Raw genomic sequence first — 20,595 nt, 5'->3', positions numbered from 1 at the left:
ACACGACAGAAAATGTGTTTAGTTCTGCTCCTACCTGAATCACAGCCCGGGCTCCATCATGGATGTGTTCCTCCTTCTCTGGCAGGGACACCTTCTGTACACATTTCCACCCATGCCTCTCATTCACAAGGTACTGCTCAAGGTTCGAAGATACAAAGCCTTGGTGATATTGATAGCCCCACCCTGGCCCCGACAGCATAGGTACACGTCTCTCTCCCGGAAATGTCCATGGAAAACCCAATCATCTTATCGCTGCTCCCGGACCTGATAACCCTGGGTCACGGCCACCTCCAGCACCCAAACCTTGAATGTCCACCTCACAGCCTGGAAGCTCCATGGCTGAACCCAATGGAGTTCACCTGTTGGGGTCCAGTAAGGGAAGTCCTCCTTGACAGTAGGAAACCCTCCACAAGGGCTACCTACCTGGCCAAATGGAAAAGATTCACAATATCTCCCCTCTCCAACACTCTCATCCATACCTATGATATTGGACTACCTCCTCTACCTAAAGTGGCAAGGGCTTTCTATGTCTTAAGTAAAGGTACACTCGGCTGCTATTTACACCTTCCATCCAGATGTGGAGGGCCAGTCGGTCTTTGCCAACCTGATAGTAGGCCATTTTCTTAAAGGTCTCAACAGACTATACCCTCCTGTATGACAGCCTATCCTGGCTTAAGACCTGAATCTGGTGCTCTCCTGGTGCTAAGGGGGCCACCTTTTGAACTGCTTTCTCTGCTGTACCTGGCTGCATGTTTTCTGCACAGGTCACTGGCTGTACGAAGGTGGTAGATCAGCCTGTAGCCTCTCCACCCCCAGGACACAGACTCAGTGGTGAGGCTGCATCCAACTCTGATATAGCATAAGGCCTGGGCTTGCCCCAGAAACACCGTGGGGCCCTGCCCCTCTGTGCCAGACTCACTAGGTGTGGGGCAGGCAAGCTCAACCAGGCAGGATCCAAATGTGGAGGGACTTGGTGTGGGAGGATCCAGGTGTGTGGTGAGATGATTCTGTGTGGGACAATCTGGGTTCAGGCAGCTCAGTGAAGGTTTTGGATGCACAGAGTCTCATTTGGGGGGGATGGTTTCCAGGGGCAATGGGACTCTGGAGGGGCTTCCAGGTGAAAGTGGTTGGGACACAACTGAGGGGTCTGGGTATAGGGGTCTCAGCAAAGGTGCTGAGGAAGTGGGACTTGGAGGGGTGGGGGTCTGGGTGCAGCTAGTTGGGGGTCAGTGGTGTGGGGATCTGGATGTGGAGGCTCAGGGATGCAGCTCATCAGGATAGGGGTTTGAGTTCAGGGAGCTCAGTGTGGGGTCATCTGGGTGCAGGCATGGGGGTCTGGAGGCAGGAGGTCTGGGTTCAGGGGGGCTCCAGATGCAGGGATTGAGATTCAGTGGGATGATTTTTTGAGTATGGAGGGCAGGAAGCAGGGAAGGATGCTGAGCTTCTTGCAGCTGGGGGAGATTTCTGGGAGGGTCTGACACATCCCCAGCCACTCCTTGCAGGGGAAGAGGAAGTCCCATCCTCACCTGCCTCCAGCCCAGCCAGGACTAGCAGCTGATCCTGGCTCAGGGTAGGGGTGTCCCCTGCACTCTGATGATTTACCTCTCCACCAGCTGCTCCAGGTGCCGGAAATGATATACCTGCATAGGTAGGGAGTGGTACATGACTGCTCTTACAGCTTCCCTTTGCTTCCCTGTCAGAAAGTCATTTTTCTGCGTGGAAGCAAAGAAATCTGTGGGGGACATGAATTCTGCGCATGTGCAGTGGCTCAGAATTCCCCCAGGAGTAATCAGAGCAGTCTGTTTGCAGACTTGGGAAGATGACATTTCAATAGTTGGCTATCAGTTCACATTAAGAAGGTTACCTTTTGGTAGCACAATAGCCAAAAACTTCCTAAACTAAATCTTCCATCCTGTAAACTTAAATGGTGTAAGGTCCCTCCCTCGCTAACTTGTTTATTTGTATTACCCTATCACTTAGAAGCCCTAGTCATGGATCAAGACTTTATTGTGCTAGGCACAGTACAAATACAGAACAAAAGAATGGTCCCAGATAATTAATGAATATGCTGAATAGCACAGGTCCCATTACAGGTTTCTGGGGAAACTGACCACTTATTCCTACCCTTTGTTTCCCCTCTTTTAACCGGTTACTGATTCAAGAGAGAACCTTCCTTATTATCCCTTGAATACTTAGTTTCCTTAACAGCCTTAGGTGAGGGACCTTGTCAAAGGCTTCCTAAAAATCCAAATACACTATATCGACTGGATCACCCATATCTGCATGCTTTTTGACTTCCTCAAAGAATTCTAATAAATTGGTAAGGCATAACTTTGCTTTACAAAATAAAATCTTCCCCAACAAATATGATAATTCTGTTCTTTACTGTAGATTCAGCCAATTTGCCTGGTATTGTAGTTAGGCTCACTGACCATCCTGTAATTGCCAGGATCGCCTCTCAAACCCTTTTTAAAAATTGGAGTTATGCTCACTCCCTTCCAGTCATCTGTTACAGAGGATTGTTTCAGGGTTAGGTTACTTACTACAGTTATTCTGCAGTTTCATATTTGAGTTTGTTCAGAACAGTGTCATTCTCTCTCTCTCTCTCTCTCACGCACACACACACACACGCACACTTACACACTTCAGAAGTGCCAGGATTTTATATGTGGGATTTAATCCTGGCTCTATTGAAGTCAATGGGAAGAATTCCATTGACTTCAGTATGGCTAGGATTTGACAGTTAAATTTTTCCTTCAAGATCAGACATGGTCCTCCTGTTACGTTTTCTCAAAATCAGTTTAGAATTTGGTAAGATCAGTTTTTATATGCATAAAATTCAGGTTTGCGTTGCTGTTAATGTGCTTTACCAAACAGAAAATGTGCGTGGCTGAAATGATTTACTGAAAAGTTTCTGATCTTAAAAAAAAAAGATCTTCTTAACGGTATCCTTTCTATACAAGCTCTGGGACCAAGTAATAACTTTAATTATTCCAACATTTGTTTTTGTTACAGGGAGTTTATAAAGCTACTGCAGTTTAAAATTCACTGCAAAAATTCTGTTAAAGATAATGAAGCTGGGAAAAATCCCTGTCCTGTATAGACAGAAATGCATTTTGCTGCAGTATAAATTAGTATTTTGAAATGTTCTTATCAGCAGCCTTGATTTCTATATTTTAGTTTTGCTCTTGAGAAAACCAAAATTGTTCTGTCTCTTTAAGTTATTTAGCCTTTTCAACAATCAGTACGCTGCAACCACTCTTGAACATAGGAAATCTTTCCTCCCTTGAACTTCCGCCACTCAGGATGCACTCCAGTGGTAGATAGCATTTACTGATTAGTTCTTCCCCCTGTCAATCAAGTGTGTGTATCTAGCAAGCTCTTCTGTCACCATAGTGGGGCTCTGTCTATGCCTGGAATTGATAGCAGGTAGAGAGAATGCTTTGAAACAGTCCTTATGTGATTTTTAGTTTTACATTTTATTTTGGAAAGGAGATGTCTCGTCTCTGGTATGGCAAGAAGGGAAGAAAACACCAAGCAATTAATCATAAATACACTCTGGTAATTTTTAGTGAAGTATTTTCATTTCTATTATTCCTGGCATTCTTGTGATGGTGTGATGCACAGTCTAAGCTACAATTTTTGGAAATTTTAAATTTAGAATTTGTTTACAGGATGATAAATTTGAGATATTTTGGGGGGAGGTCATGTTTTATATATGCTGTCAGACTAAACTGGACTACTGCATTCAGTTAACTGCTTATGGCTGAAGCTTTTTAATTATTTGATTAGCATTACATACAGTAAAATCTGTTTTAGGTTTTGTAAAATATTTAACATTTTGTTATCTAAGAGCTTTCCAATAGCTCCAGTAGCACATTTTGTTTTCTTATTTTATTTTAACAAACTGAATTTGTCTTGTGGATAAATAGTGTTAAATAACCGGTTTTAATAGGCATCTTAAAATATCTGAATTTCTACTTTATTTTATATCTTTCCAGAAGTTACTATAAAAGGTGCATGAATACTAAGTACAGAGAATTTCTAAATCTCTGTAGACTCCCAGGATGGTTTTAACAATTAATAGTGAACTTTCTATGCTTTTTCTTCTGCTATATTTAAGAAAATACAGTGACGAAAATCTCTCTTCTTTGCTTATAAAGCTTTAAAAGGCATAGTGGAACACTGCGGGGAAAATATTCTCAATGAGATTTCCAAAAATGGTAATACCTTCGAGAGATTGAGTTCAGTGCTGTAGAATTGTTTGCATTATTAGAGTGTTTCAGTCCAACTCCAGTTATAACAAGCTCCCTGATGGAGAAAGACTTGTGACTCGTACCACTGTGGTGTTGCTTCTCGTTTTCTGATATGTGCTTATAACTTTTTTACCTACCTTCTGTTAATTTCTAATCAGGCTGTAAACAAATGAGTGTGAAATTAGTTTGTACAATATGACAAGGACTTGATTTGTAAAGGTGTGCTTTTAAATGTGTTTGAAGTCATAAATCTCTATTTTGCAATAGAGGAGAATCGTGATATGAAAAGCTTAGTTTAGTGTGTCTCAAAAAAAAAAAAAAGAGTGAACATTATCACAAGATGATCTGTGGAAGTTCTGGAGAAATGTGAAGTCTATCAAAATATCCTTTATCAGTTTTTTTAAAGGGTCAGTTTCTATACTGCTGTAACGCGATCAGAACCTGCCTCTCGTGCTTGCCCCCTTTTCTCTGTCCGATAGTGCCTGCAAATGCAGTTCTTATCATGGGGGCACACATGCCTCTCATGGATGTCCTCCTTTCTCTCTTAGGTGTGAGCCTGCTTTTTTTTTTTTTTTGGTCTTCCATCAGGGTGGCACCTGCCTCTCGCAAGCACCCTCTAGTTCTCTCAGCTGGTCTTCAGCAGCTCAGCCCTCCGGCCAAGTCACACACGCCTTCCCCCCTTCTGGGGTATAAAGTTCCAAGTTCTTGGGGCCATGGCTCTTAGGCTTCTTCCCAGAGGCACTGCCTTCTTCAACCACCTAGCCAGGACCCATCTTGGTACCTCAACTGGTGTCCTTTTCAGCAGCCCTCCCTAGGCTCAGTCAGCTACCAGACCAGCAGGGCCCATCTCAGTACCCTCATCTGGTCTGGCCAGGTTTTGTGCTCAGTCCCCTGGGCTCAGCCTGCCCGTACTGACCTTTCAATGGCTCTGCAGCTAGTCTATCCAGCCAGCTGGGCACCTGGTCTTTGGTGGCCTTTGCTGGGCTCAGTTCTGTTTGGTGAGCTCTCTGCAGTGAGCTATGCACAGTCCTGCTGTTTTCTAGCCAGCCAGGCACCCCATGCTCCCTAGTCAAGCTCCACACAGCAAACGAAGGCTCTGCTCTGCTGCTTGCCTTTTATCTGGCCCTTCTGGCCCCTTACGGATCGCTCCAACAGCTCCTTTGACTGTCCGCTCTTCTGCGGCCACTCTAGGCTGCCTGGAGGACTGCTCGATGCTCTGTTCTGGGACGGTCATGCAGGACCATGAGGCCTCCAGCAGGGGGTCTCTGGAAGTTGTCCACCCTGCCACCATTGTATATCCTATATTTTGGAGATCACCATTCAAAATTTTTTGTTTGTTTGTTTTTTTTAAGTTCAAGACCACCCTATTTAGAAAAAATACTATTCAGTGTTGTGAGCACATCATACTTGAAGACCAACTCTGTGGCTCAGCCAATATCTGACTTCAGTTCTAAGGAAAATTGAGTTGCTCTGAGATGTATTCTTTTGGTTTGGCCACCCTCACTTTTATTTATACGTGGAAAGGGAAAACACATCAAAAGAGCAGCTTTCTTTTATTATATAAAAATGAATCAAGGTGGGGGTGGTCAAGCTGAGGAAGGATAATAGCTTTCACAGACCAGTAGAAATATTTCTGAGGATGGTCTTTTTGGTCTGGGGAGACTGAGGTGTGGATTGTTTTCTCCAGTGAAGCAGCATGAAGTGAGATATGACTATTGTAGAAAAAAGGAGCATGGAACAGAGCATCAAGCTCTTCATACTGTACAATACAGAAGGAAATTGGGAAGTTCACAGAAATAGTGGCAGTGCCTAAACAGATACCAAAAATTCTTGTAGTTTCGTTAATGTTCTTGTGGAACTGTGATGAAAGCTCAGCTGACATGGGCTAACTTAAATATTATAGATTTCCAAAATGATTATAATAGTACAAGAACCTAAATAGAGTAGTCTTACTTTCTTGTTGGATATGACTTTCAAGCATCTGCATGATGCAGCTTAAAACTACCTAAGGTTATTTACCTGAAATGTTACTGTGGCAATTATGATGGATCTGAATTGGAGGTGAAATCTTGCCAGCCTATCAGTTCTTGTTTCAAGAGAGATTGAGCACCTTAGCTAGGTCTTTTTGCCCCTGGATGTGAACAAAAGCATTATGTCAATATTTCAGAAAAACAGAAAACATCAGCCTCCTACTTTTTACAGCAAATTTAGATGCAACTTCTCCTTTGTTTTCTCTTTTTATTCCTGTGGTATTATAACATAGTAGAAGATGTTAATAGTGTTAGCATGGGTAAAATGTATAAAACTACTCACTCCCCCAAAGTACTTTGTGTAAAGGTCTGAGTCAATACAACAGAACAAACAGTGGGTGTGGTCTTTTTAGTTGGAGTGCTTTGCATAGCTGGAATTCTTTGCAGAGTTTCTATGCAATCCAGCTTGAAAAAATCAGCATGTTAGTTTAATGCCTGACTTGGGATGGGGGGAGAGGCGGGAGAGTAGTGGTATATTCTCAGTAAGAACTTGTTATAAAATGTGGAAATAGCTTTAGAGATTTCTGTATTTTCATAGGTGAGATTTACAAAATATGGTAATCCAACTAACAAGTCAAGAATCCTAAACTAATGGTAGTTGCTGTTTGTGTACCTTTTAGTATATTAAGTTACGAGCAAATAAGTAATTTTAACATTTAGGTATATCTTCTGTGCTTTCGGCTTTGCCCTGAATTATTTAGGAAAGTAATCTGTACATGACATTTTATCTAACCTCCAGCTCAAGGTTAATCTACACTGCACACTTCTTTCAGCAATATTGAGAGTATGTATATGGGTATTCCCCCCCATACACCCCCACTCCCACTGGCAGCATAGGGTCGAGTAACAGTGTAGATGGTCAGGCATGGCTGAACTCTAATCTCAGGGTCCCTAGGCACACATGCAGAGTTCAGACCTATCTGGCGCATCCCCCTTCAAGTGTTGGAACCTTCCAAACATAATGTTGACTCTTCAGATTCTGGGGTATGTAAACACATCTCTCTCCCACAACTCTACCCCAAAGATGTGAGGCTTCTGGTTTACAGTCTGACACTCTCGAGGTCATGCAGCAGTTGTGAAGCAGTCATCACGTGCACACACTTAGCACTAACACTTTTATGCTCTCTTGTGCTTAATCATGTAAAGCATAGGAGAGTGCATATCTTACCAGATATTGAAACCACAATGTCCCTCACTAGCTTACCCTTCACTTGGAAGCCCTTAGAGGATCATGTGTTTTCCATGAGGCAGGCAGGATCCTCCATGCCCTGCTGCAGCTCCCCTCTTCTTAATCTGCTGCTAAATGGCTCTGACCCCTAAAATCCCCCTCTTGAGTCCCTTCGTAGACCCTTGTTGGGGTTATCTGCTTCTTTTGGTAACTTTCCACTGCTCCCAAACTGCCCTCCCTTCCGACAACACTAGGAAGTGTCCTCTCAGCTAGAATATATGCGTTGTCCCAAGATATTTTACTTTGAATAGAAGATCATTGAGTGCTGATCACCTACCATTCTTTGGCCTGGCAGAGACATAACACAACCCTGTTAACTCCTGGTGTATCCACATACATATAGGCTTTCCATGACACAGTAATTCCATGATACAATTAAATAAAATCATCCACAGTTCCGAAGTGGTACAGACAGAACCCCTAAATCATTACAGGATCAAAGATTGAAAATGTTGTTGCAGTACTAACTAGTGTTACTGGTAATTTCTCCTCCAAGGCTTTCTGAAAATGTCCTTGACTTCTTTTATAAATAAACTTAACATTTTCTACAAATACCACATTTCAGAAAAGACAGTATCTTTTAAATCTTACTGGAATTAGATCATGGATTTTGACTCTCTGCAGTCACTTTCCTTTTCTGTTATATTCAGGTATACTTTTCTCCTAGATAACCTATCACAACCATGTATACTTTTCTTGGGGTGCAACCTGAACTGTGGGACTGCTGAGCCCTCTGTCCCACCAACCTGAGATATCCCTCTCACACTGTGATGCTGTGTCAAGCTACAAAACTCTGGCAGGTACTGCACATACACAGACATCCCCAGGAAGGGGGACCCCATCTGAGTTACATGAATGCTTCTCTCAGCCACTCATGAACCAACTATAGAGAGGCTCCCCAGCCTTCCACCCCAGAACTGTACCCTCTTGCCCTGGTCAGAAGCTGATCAGTATAAGTTCATTACTCAGTCTTGCGCTCCCTCGGTGTGGAGAGGACATAACTAGTCTTTGCAACCTGAGCTGAGATTTCCCAAGCACTTTAACCAAAACACACTGTTTTAGCTGAAATATAAAACAGATTTATTAACTACAAAAAGATAGATTTTAAGTGACTGTAAGTACTAAGCATAGAGATCAAAGTTGGTTACCTAAAAATAAAATTAAATTCGCAATCTGAGTTCTATAAACTAAGCAGGATTTGAATCAAGCAGTGTCTCACCCTGATAAATGGTACAAACGGGTCATAAATCTGCAAAACACAGGCTGGAACTCTCTTCCAACCTGGGACCATCCTCCCCAGTTTAAAGTCTTTTGTCCTCTAGATATTTGTTTCAGGTGTTGAGTTGTGGGGAGATTGAGGCCGAGTCATGATGTGACTACCCCTCTTTATAGTTTCTTCCAGCTTGCTGGAAAGATCTATACTTGTGACGAGGGAGGTCTGCCCCCATTGGTCAAGCATCTCTATTGTCTATGTGCTCTCTGAGAAGTCTTCATTGTATACAGTTCCTGGAATAGTTGATTCTCTTTAATGGACCATCAGCACATCTGGCTACTCTATTGTTGTACCTGAAGGGCTGGTTGCGGGTGTTCCCAACATTACAACATATTTCAGTAACACGCACGTAGCAAATCTTCATAACTTCACCTACAATGATAGCACATTACAGGATGTTAATGTTCAACAGTTCAAGACTTTCAGAATGATATCTCACAACGGGCATACTTTATACAAACATACAATAATTATATAACAGTGGTGAATATGGGGGCTCCACGGTGGTGTTTTGAGGTACAGAGTGCCACAATGGTATAAACACCAGCATGGTAAACATGCAGTTTGTCCTTCAGATTGGCAGAGGCCCTGGAGGTTTTTCTCCTTCCTCTGCAGCATGGGGCACGGGTCACTTTCTGGAGGATTCTCTGCAGCTTGAGGTCTTCAAACTGCAATTTGGGGACTTCGATAACTCAGACATAGGCTAGGGGTTTGTTATAGAAGTGGATGGGTGGGATTCTGTGGCGTGCATTGTGCAGGAGGTCACACTAGATGATCATAATGGTCCCTTCTGACCTTAAAGTCTATGAGTCTATAAGTTTTTTGCTCTCTTGTGTTACTCACCCGTTTACTGGACAAATCTTAACTGGATACAGTAGCAAACAATCTGTAACTTCCGGAGAATAAATTAAGATTCATGGGAAATGAATGAATCAGAGGTAACTATTGTAGTGTCTTAAGTGTTGTGTAAAGAAGGCAGATGGTGGTCTACTGGCAATAGTTGCTTTGTATCCATGAGTTAATCTTTTCATTTTGGCTCTTTCCCCCTCTATTAGCTAATTTTCTTCCAATAAACTTCTTTTAGTAGTGTGGTGATCTCACTCATTAGCACTCATGCTAATCCTGCATTTCTGTACAAAATGGCAAAATTCCTAGAAAACATCCTTTCCCAGCACTTAATGTGGAAGGAGAAGCAGTAGCTTATAGTATTGTGCGCAAGCAGTTGTGGTACCAACAATTCTTGAAGATTCCCTCAAGAATCACTAATATGTTTTTGGTACCATTGCATCTGTCAACTGACTCAATCGTCCCTCTATAGTAGCATTTTATTTTAAATTTATGTAATTTTAATATTTCTGATGGCTTCACAAAAACCAAATTTTGTGTAAAATAAAGCCAACATTATAAAAGGCTTGATTCCAAAAGGTCCTGAGCCCTCATCCTGCAGAGCACATAAATATGTGTAATCCTGTTGACTTCAGTCTCACACAAATACTAAATACTAACCAAGTAAATGCTCTGTTGGATTGGTGCTGAGCATTCTGGCACCATTCAGGATTAAGCTGTTAATTTTCACTAACAAAAGTGTAGCAGCCCTAAAAGTAAATCTTTTTTTTTTATGCGTCTTCTGTGGTCTGACTCCAGATCTAAAAATAAAACTGGCCCTTATACAACATTAAGACATTAAGGAGGAGAGCACAGGAGAGTGTCATCTGCAGACACTTGCAGAAAAACCAAGGGTTGGATGTCTACATATACTTTATCTTTAAAATACCACTACACGTCTCTTTTGCAAAACTATCAATGGAACTATCCAATTTAATTGTGTAACCGAAATTTGTACAGCAGATTTTGTAGTATATATGCTATTATTGTGTAGTAACTTGCGTGTCTGAAGGCAAGGGGGGAAATTTTTTCCCCTTGTTACTCTAGGAGAAAACCGTCAAAAATTCCTGAAAATCAGTTAGATGGGACTGCAATGATTTATGGGTATAGTAAGGTATTCTTAGGTTACTCGAGAAGCCTGGTGGAGTTCTTGTTTGTTTTGCTTTTTTGATGCAATATTAGAATAGGGAGTGTGGATGAACTGTGAAAGTGGAGTGCGATAAGTAAGTCATGGGCTATACCACAAACTGAGACCTATAGTTAAGCGAACCTAAGCCCTAGTATATACACCAGTAGGTTGATGGAAGAATTCTTCTGTAAATCTAGCTACCACCTCTCAAGGGGGGTGGATTTACTACAGAGATGGAAAACGCCCTTGTATTGCCATACCTAATGTCTACTGTAAAAGGCCATAGCTGCATAGTGTAGACAGGCTAAGATAGTTGACCTGTTCATGAATGAATCACTTGAAGATGGGCACACTTATGTACTGTTTAGAGCAGTGCTGCTTTGAGAGTAATTTACAGAGGTGGAGATTTTTAGCAGTCAATTAACTGCAGCGCTTCTGAGGTAACTGCCCTCCAGAGATGAGACATTGTTGGAAGGCCTGAATCTGCTCTTTTTTAACAGAATACCAGAATTGCCTCTCTAAGGCTACGGCTACACTTGAGAGGTTACAGCGGCTCAACTGCGCCAATGCTGCTGCACCGCTGTAAGCTCTCTAGTGTAGCAGCTATAAGCCGATGAGAGAGCTCTCCCATCAACTTAATTAATCCACCTCCACCAAGCAGTGGTAGCTTAGGTCAGTGTAACTTTCGGCACTCAGGGGGTGGCTTATTCACACCTCTAAGCAACTACTGGCATAAGTGGTAATGTAGGCATAGCCCCAGTGTGCAGTACAACCCGAGAAGGAAATTTCTCTCGCAGCAGCATAGTTTGCATTTTAGTAATTTAACATTCATGTTTCCTGTTCTCTTAAGAGTCTCCTGAGTCTTATACAACATTGCCCTAAAAGTGTGTGATACAGCACAACGTTACAAAAGGATAATTTGCCTTAATTGGCCCACCCTCTTACCATACTACTTAAGCATATACAACAAAGAGTATTTAAGCAGATGTCTTAACTTCTTAAGCACACAGAGGGGTTCCTTTGACTACAGTGGAATCATTACTCAGGTGTTTAAGTACTTTGCTAAATCAAAGCTGTCTATATCTGTAAGGAAGGAGGAAAAAAATAAATCAAACGAGAGAGCACTTGGTCTTAGATCTTGGCTGTTCTTTTCAAAATGATTTGCAAATGCATATCTTATGAAAATATGATATGTCTTATTATACATATCTATATTTTATAATATATAAATATGTATTACATAGGGCTGTCGATTAATCACAATTAAAATATTAATCTCGATTAATCAGTTTTAATTGCACTGTTAATAGAATACCAATTGAAATTTATTAAATCGGATGTTTCTCTACTTTTTCATATATATTGTATTATTGTAATTTTGAAATAAGTGTATATTATTTTTATTACAACTATTTACACTGTAAAAATGATAAACAAAAGAAATTGTATTTTTCAGTACACCTCAAACAAGTACTGTAATGCAATCTTTGTCGTGAAAGTACAACTTACAATTTTTTTTTACATAACTGCACTCAAAAACAAAACAGTGTAAAACTTCAGAGCCGACAAGTCCATGGGCAGCAGGTTTAAAACAAATAAAAGGAAGTTCTTCACACAGCGCACAGTCAACTTGTGGAACTCCTTGCCTGAGGAGGTTGTGAAGGCTAGGACTATAACAGGGTTTAAAAGAGAACTGGATAAATTCATGGAGGTTAAGTTCATTAATGACTATTAGCCAGGATGGGTAAGGAATGGTGTCCCTAGCCTCTGTTTCTCAGAGGGTGATGATGAATGGCAGGAGAGAGATCACTTGATCATTACCTGTTAAGTTCACTCCCTTTGGGGCACCTGGTATTGGCCACTGTCGGTAGACAGAATACTGGGCTGGATCGACCTTTGGTCTGACCCAGTACGGCCGTTCTTATGTTCCCTGCGAGGGACATTGATTTCTTATTTTCCCACCCACAACCCAATTCTATTGTGGTTGATGCAGCAACACACAGAACAAAGCAGCCACACTACCGGCCCACTAAGCAGGACAAGGACTTCAAACGTCTTGACCTCCTGGACCTCAAGGTTTATACTCATCTACTTTGCAATTTAGAATTGCAAATTTATTCTACCCTCCTTGCAAGCTATGACCATGACAACTACAACAGGCTCTTTGATTTGCCTCCCATATACCGGAGGACAGGAGAGCAGACTTCCAGTTAGTCCTCGTTGACGATCAATTAGTGTCTAGCATGGCACTACAAGCATCCATGGACATAACTGACCCAGCAGCCTGCACCACTGCAGTGGTGATGTGCTGGTCTTCTTGGCTCTCAGCATCCGGCATCCCCAAAGATTTGCAGTCCAAAGTGGAGAGTCTCCCCTTTAACAAAGATAACCTCTTCTCTCCCCCCCACCCCCCCAAAAGAAATCTTTCACACTGTGAAAGACTCTAGAGCCACTTTGCGCACATTGGGCACATACCTGTCCCTCACCAGGAGACAATGGTATCAACCTTACCAAAGGCCCAGCGCAAAACAATATCACCGACCCTAGTCCAGACTGTATGACACTGGGAAAAACCACAACAGACTTCCTAGACACAGGCAAAACCAGGCACAACCAACTACTTCCCACATTGGGTAACAAACAATTTTGAAGTGCTGGTCAGGAGTATATGCAACCACCCCTTGACTCCACCGCCTATTTGCCCATTTGGCTACTGCCTCCAGACTTTCCATGATGTCTGGCAACAGGTCATGCAGGACCACTGGGTCCTGGAAATAGCTGAGTCAGGTTACTCCATCCCTTTCCTATTTTCCCCGCCCACCCTTTCTCCTTCCCTGTCCCTCTTAGGGACCCCTCTCACGAGCACCTTCTCTGCGTGGAGGTGGCTCATCTTCTCCACCTAGATGCAGTCGAACATGTGCTGACACAACATTGGGGAAAAGGATTCTACTCCCAAAAGAAAGATGGGGAGTGGAGGCCTATATTGGATGACACCAACTGAACAAGTTTGTACAGGTACAAAAATTCAAGATGGTCACATTGGGCACAATAATACCTGCACTGCACAAGGGGACTGGTTCACAGCCCTCACCCTACAAGATGCCTATTTTCATATATACATTCATCCAACCCAGCAGACATAGTTTCTGCATAACACTGACTCCACCACCGAATGTATTGGCCTCCCTACATTGGTAGACAAAACCAGAGAACCTATGCATGGACGTTCCCTTCCATCCACACTCCCCAGTATTCATGATAACCACGGTCACTTCCCAGATAGATTGCGGAGCACACTTAGGCGACCACAAGGCACGGGGCCACTGGTTCCTATCAGAGACACATCTGCACATCAGTCTCCTAGAACTCCAAGCTGTCAGGCAGGGAGGAGCACAATCTCACTCTCTATGCACAACGGCCATTAAACTATGGAATTGATGCATACATCATCACGTAAGTCACTGCTTCCTACCTGCCCACGTGTCACAACACTACCGCCGACACACTCAGCAGACACTTCTCCGCGAAACACAAATGTGAATTACATCCCTCGATACCCCAACAGCTCTCCTCCCAGTGGGGCACTTCGTCAATAGACCTGTTTGCCACTCCTCAAAACTGCAAATGCTATCTATTTTGCTCCAGAGCGGAACTCGGAAACGCACCTCATTCCTTGGAACATCTCCCTCATGTACGCTTTTCCACTGATTCCACTCATACACAGGGTTCTACGCAACATCACAGAGTACAAGGCCCGGGTCATACTTATTGCCCCAACTTGGCCCAAGCAGACATGATATCCTTACCTGCTACGCATGTCCATCTGTCCTCCCCGTACTCTCCCCGACAGACCATATCTCTTCTCCCAGAACTGCTGTTGGCTTCTTCATCCGCAGCTCTGGAAACTCCATCTGACGGTGTTGTTCTTTCATGGTTTCAATCCCACAAATTAGCCTGCTCAGAACAGGTCCAACATGTCCTCCTGCTCAGTAGAAAGGACTCCACTCTTAAGACTTACCTGCAAAAGTGGAAATGCTTCTCCATCTGGTGCTCCCATAGATGCCTAATACCCCAGACTGCAACCCTCCCTGACATCTTAGACTATCTTTTCGAACTAAAACAGGACACGTTTTCACTCAATTTTATCACAGTACGCCTCGCAGCCCTTACCACCTTCCATGACACTCTGGACGGCTATTCACTTTCACACGCCCCACCATGAAATGCTTCCTCACGGGCCTGCAAAATCTCTACCCTGAGATTCATTCACTAGTAGCCTCCTGGTGTCTCAGCCTAGTTCTCTGCGCTCTTATGAAACCTCTTTTCAAGCCCCTGGCCACTTCAACCCTGCTCCACATGTCCAGGAAAGTGGCTTTCTTGGTTGCCATAACATCAACAAGAAGGGTTGGTGAAATAAGTGCCCTGATGGCCTACCCTCCCTACACCATTTTCTCTCAATGCAAGCTTACCATACAAACCTGCCCCAAATTCCTCCCCAAGGTGGTGTCTACCTTCCACCTTAACCAGTCAATACACTTACCTGTATTCCATCCCAACCCTCACATGACTCCACAGGAAGCTGCATCACATACGCTTGACATCCGACGGGCTCGTGCATTCTATCTTGACAGAACTAAACCATTTCGTGAATCCCCTAGGCTTTTGTTTCTACTACCAAGAGATCAAAGGGTGACGCTATCTCTAAGCAAAGACTCTCCAAGTGGATCTCCACCTGCATCAGATCCTACTATCAGACCCAGAATGTTCAACCACCAGAGGGTGTTAGGACTCATTTTACTAGAGCAATGTCAACATCCATTGCCTTCCTCCACAGTGTACCTGTTACAGACATATGCAAGGGGGTCATGTGGACATTTGACCACACATTTGCCAAACGTTATGCTATCACATGGGATACCACGGCAGACACCATAGTCGGCCATATGGTACTTTAAACCTTTGTTCCTCACACATCTCCAAAATCCCACCAACCATAGTGGGTACTGCTTCACATTCACCTACAGTGGAGCACCCGACTCCACAGGGACAGCACTCGAAGAAGAAGAGAAAGTTACTCACCTTGCAGTAACTGAAGTTCTTTGAGATGTGTGCCCCTGTGGGTGCTCCACTCCCCGCCCTCCTCCCCTCTACTTTGGGATTTACTACTACTATGATTTCTCCACGGTAGAGAAGGAACTGAGGAGGGTGCGGGACGCACGCGCTCAGGAAGATTCCAACGAGACGGGAGATACCAACTGAGTGCATGCGTCCCGACCAGGCACTGCTATCGAAAATCTCCGATCAACGGTGCCAGGACGCACCATCATTTACAATGGAGCACCCACAGGGACACACATCTCGAAGAACTTCAGTTACTGCAAGGTGAATAACTTTCTCATCTCTCAGCATGAGTGGTCTCTCCACCCAGAAGTGGTGCACGGACTTTTCCAAGTGTTAGGAACTCCCCAGGTAGACGTGTTCGCAACTCGGCAGAACCGTCACTGTCCCCGGTTCTGCTCTAGTAGGGGCTGAGGGGGGCGCTATCTTCGATGCCTTCCTCTTGTCATGGTCAGGCCAGTTTCTCTGTGCCTTTCCACCGTTCCTGCTCATTGGCAAGGTCCTGGAAAAGATAAAGACAGAGCAGGCCCAGGTCCTTCTGATTGCCCCGGCATGGCCCAGGCAGCATTGGTACGGGACCCTTATAGGCCTGGCGGTCGCCCTGCTGTGGCCGTTGCCGTCCTGCCCAGACCTGCTCTCCCAGGACCAGGGCCACCTTCTCCACCTCAGCCTAGCAGCACTCCATCTCAGGGAATGGCTGCTCAGTGGTTAGATAGGGAGGAAATGACGTGCTCGGAAGGGGTTCAGCGCATCCTCCTAGAAAGCAGGCGGCCCGCCACATGCCATGCCTACTTGGCGAAGTGATCTCGGTTTTCCACATGGGCAGACGAGCAGGGTGATCTGTCATATTCTGGACTACCTCCTTCACCTTAGAGCCCAGGGCCTGGCATCCTCGTCAGTCAAAATGCACCTGGCAGCCATATCGGCCTTCCATCCGCCGGTGCAGGGCCACATGGTATTCTCCCATGCTCTGACTGGCTGATTCCTTAAGGGGTTGGATCGTCTCTTCCTGTATATTAGGCCCCCAGTGGGACCTAAACCTGGTGTTGGCCTGTCTCACGGGGCCCCCATTCGAGCTGCTAGCAACGTGCTCCTGATCACACCTCTCGTGGAAGGTGGCCTTCCTGGTTGCGATCACGTCGGCTAGGCAAGTTTCGGAACTCAGGGCCCTGACCTCCAAGCTCCCGTACACAGTGCTTCATAAAGATAAGGTCCAGCTCCGCCCACACCCATCGTTCCTCCCGAAGGTGGTCTCTGCCTATCACATTGGTCAGGACATTTTTCTGCCGGTCCTCTGCCCCAAGCCCCATGCGTCCAGTGAGGAGCGCCACCTCCACACGCTGGATGTGAGATGGGCTCTGGCTTTTTACCTGGAGCAGACTAAGCCGTTCAGAAAGTTCTCGCAACTGTTCATCGCCTTGGCTGAGCGCATGAAAGGTTGGCCAATCTCCACTCAGCGGCTCTCCAACTGAATCACCTCGTGCATCCGTACCTGTTATGACCTGGCAGGAATATCTCCGTCGCCAGTTGTGAAGGTGCACTCGACTAGGGCACAGGCCTCGTCGGCTGCCTTTTTGGCCCATGTCCCATTCAGGACATTTGTAGGGCTGCCACGTGGTCTTCGGTTCGCACATTCACCTCGTATTATACGATCGTTCCCCAGACCAGGGAGGACACTGGGTTCGGCAGGGCCGTTCTCCGTCACAAGAGTTTGTGAACTCCTTCCCATCTCCAACAGATATAGCTTGGAATCACCAATTGTGGAATACAAATGAGCAATCACTCGAAGAAGAAAAAAGTTACCTTTTCCGTAACTGATGTTCTTCGAGATGTGTTGCTCATGTCTATTCCACATCCCATCCTCCTTCCCCTCTGTCGGAGTTGTCTGGCAAGAAGGAATTGAGGGTGGGGAGAGTGCGCAGCGCCGCTTATACCGCACTATAGATGCGCCACCCCAGGGGTCGCTAGGGCACTCCTCTACGGTACTGCTGGGGAAAAACTTCCAGCACCGGTGCACGTGACGAGCACGCACACCTATTGTGGAATAGACATGAGCAACGCATCTCGAAGAACACCAGTTACGGAAAAAGTAACTGTCTTTTTTTTTCTTTTGTTTTTTATAGAGTGCAAATACTTGTAATCAAAAATAAATATAAAGTGAGCACTGTACACTTTGTATTCTGTTGTAACTGAAATCAGTATATTTGAAAATGTAGAAAACATCCAAAAATATTTAAATAAATGGTATTCTATTATTAACAGTGATTAATTGCATGATTAATTGTGATTAATTTTTTAATTGCTTGACAGCCCTAATTATATATAAAACAATATTAATTTATTTATAGTGCAGAAAGACTAATTTCCCCAGCAAGCTCCCTTTGGAATCAGAAGTTTCATGAATATTGAAAGTGTTAAGGATTGCAATATTGGGCCTGTGGTGGAATACATATTCAGGGGAAAACTGAAAATAACTCACAGAAAAAGGCACTGTTCATATTTGCTTCACTGCAAATGATGTAAATATCCTTTCACAACAGTGTTCAGTTCATGAATGTTCCCTTTATTTTCTTTGTAGGCCAGCTATAGCCTCTAGAAATGTCTTAAAATGTTGTTCAGTTTCTAATGAGAGTTTGAATGAGATGAACAAATTAATTGGGAAAAGTTCCAGATATGCAAACATAATTTAAGCTTGATAATTTTTAACCAAATATTATAGAACTAAAAGTGGATCTGATTGTGTTGGAGCTGGCTCTGCAAGAAAAAAGTGGTTTTTTTTTATATCATCCAGTAAAAAGGCACACTGTTTACATCAGGTTTGTATGACTTCACTGTGGTCTAGAGCAAATTGTTCATCCTAATTCTTTCAATGGTCCCCTCAATATGTAACTGTCTCAGGTTGCTTTTATCTTACTCTCACTATCACCATGTGCAGAGGATACAAAAGCTTCTGTTTTTTTGACCCGTAAACCTGTACACTGGGTGATGCTATTGAAAGAGCAATGTAATTAAATTGGCAGATTTATTTTTTAAAAGAACAGTCTAGTTCTGGAGTGCCTTCCAATTAAGTAAGGAAGATATGTTCCAGTTCTGTGTCCACTTCGTGGGAATACAGCAATACCTACTGCTAGCTTTTTAGGTGCATTTTATCAAGAGGAAAAATATCCCATACAGACAAGTGTTTCTATCTTTTTGCCAAATATACCTTAACATTTCTATTTAAAAACAAAAAAACCCTCTTCTTACAGTTTGTCTAAGCCTGCAGACTCTTGCAGGCATAGCTGTATTGGTCAGCGATGTGATTTGTGGCTGACACAGTTGTGCCAGCAAAAGCCTCTAGTTTAGACACAGCTATTCTGGCAAAACCTGTGTTTTTTTGTTGGTATAAACCAGGGGTAGGCAACCTGTGGCACGTGTGCCGAAGGCGGCACACGAGCTGATTTTTAGTGGCACTCACACTGCCCGGGTTCTGGCCACCAGTTCAGAGGGCTCTGCATTTTAATTTAATTTTAAATGAAGCTTCTTAAACATTTTTAAAACCTTATTTACTTTACATACAACAATAGTTTAGTTATATATTATAATCTTATAGAAAGAGACCTTCTAAAAACGTTAAAATGTATGACTGGCACGCAAAACCTTAAATTAGAGTGAATAAATGAAAACTTGCCACACCACTTCTGAAAGATTGGTCTAAACTATTTCTTTTGGGGCTGGTGGGCAGGGAAGCTGAAATTTGCTATATTGGCAGAATTGCCCTTTTGCCAGCATGAAGTGCAGCCATGCTATGAGCACTTAGCCAGTAAAGCAAAGCTTTCTGAGGGTAGCCTGGCCTAACTGAACATTCGGACATTTTATAAATATCAGTTTGAAAAATATAAATTGAACACCTTGCCATTTGGCTTACATTGTGCTCCTTCCATCTGTTTGTTGTATCCACCTGTTCTCTGAAGTCTTCTGCTTAAACTCTTCAGGGCGGGGACCAAATCTTAGTTGTATTCACACAGTGCTTATTAGCACAATGGGGCTAAGGCCTTTAGATGCTGCCACAATACAATTAATGAATAACCAGCTTTACTGGCCTAGAATTCAATAACATCCTTTCTTAGTTTCAAATTCAAACTTAGGGCCTTTTTTTGTCTCCACTACTAGGCCTCTAAAAAAGCAAGGGTTGCAAAAATCCTATTTATACACACTTTTTTAGTGTGGGGTGTTATGTTTGTTAGGCACAGCCCCAAATGCATGAATTAACACTGTGCTATGGCTGTGTACTTTTTGCACTAGTGATGATGGAAACTAGCGTTCTTTCTATCCAGTTCAGTAAGGTTTTTTTTTCTTTTCTTTCTCTCTTCTCCCCCCCCCTCCCCCCCCCAAAAAAGTCTGAATCCTTCTGTAGCCTGCCCTCAAGATGAATTGGGGACAGTAGTACTGTGTGCTTTGGTGCTTAGCTTTGGAACTAGGTTTATAACAGCATTTGCAATCTCTCCCTCTTTTTAAAGGAGGAGGGGCAGTCTCACCCAGATTGTTTCTGAATTATTGCTCAAAGTTATGATCTTATTTGGGCTCTGTCTTTTTTGGTTTTGCTTCTCCATGCTTACACAGTATCAAATCCCCTTTAACTGGATAACTGTTGTGATTTTTGGCCTTTTGAGGTTAGGGTGTGAGAAGGTTTCATG

The 20,595-nt window shown here is 43.6% G+C and overlaps 1 protein-coding gene across 9 annotated transcripts in view; it reads left to right on the top strand.

Annotated features, from left to right (window-relative positions):
• OXR1 (oxidation resistance 1) overlaps positions 1-20,595 on the top strand; it is a 556,965-nt gene that overhangs the window by 516,918 nt on the left and 19,452 nt on the right. Inside the window, exon 1 of one of the 9 annotated variants that reach the window (XM_045003190.1) lies at positions 3,381-3,561. The exons of 7 other annotated variants lie outside the window; for them this stretch is intronic. In XM_045003190.1, coding sequence (XP_044859125.1) covers positions 3,496-3,561 — 66 coding nt within the window. In that variant the 5' untranslated portion in view covers positions 3,381-3,495. Of the gene's footprint in view, positions 1-3,380; positions 3,562-20,595 lie in introns of those variants that run through there. One more of the 9 variants, XM_045003191.1, reaches the window with a different exon arrangement.

Source organism: Mauremys mutica, chromosome 2 (genome assembly GCF_020497125.1).
Source record: "Mauremys mutica isolate MM-2020 ecotype Southern chromosome 2, ASM2049712v1, whole genome shotgun sequence".
NCBI classification, from domain to species: domain Eukaryota; kingdom Metazoa; phylum Chordata; order Testudines; family Geoemydidae; genus Mauremys; species Mauremys mutica.
Note: the sequence above shows the minus strand (reverse complement) of the source record. Positions and strands in the feature narration are given on the sequence as shown.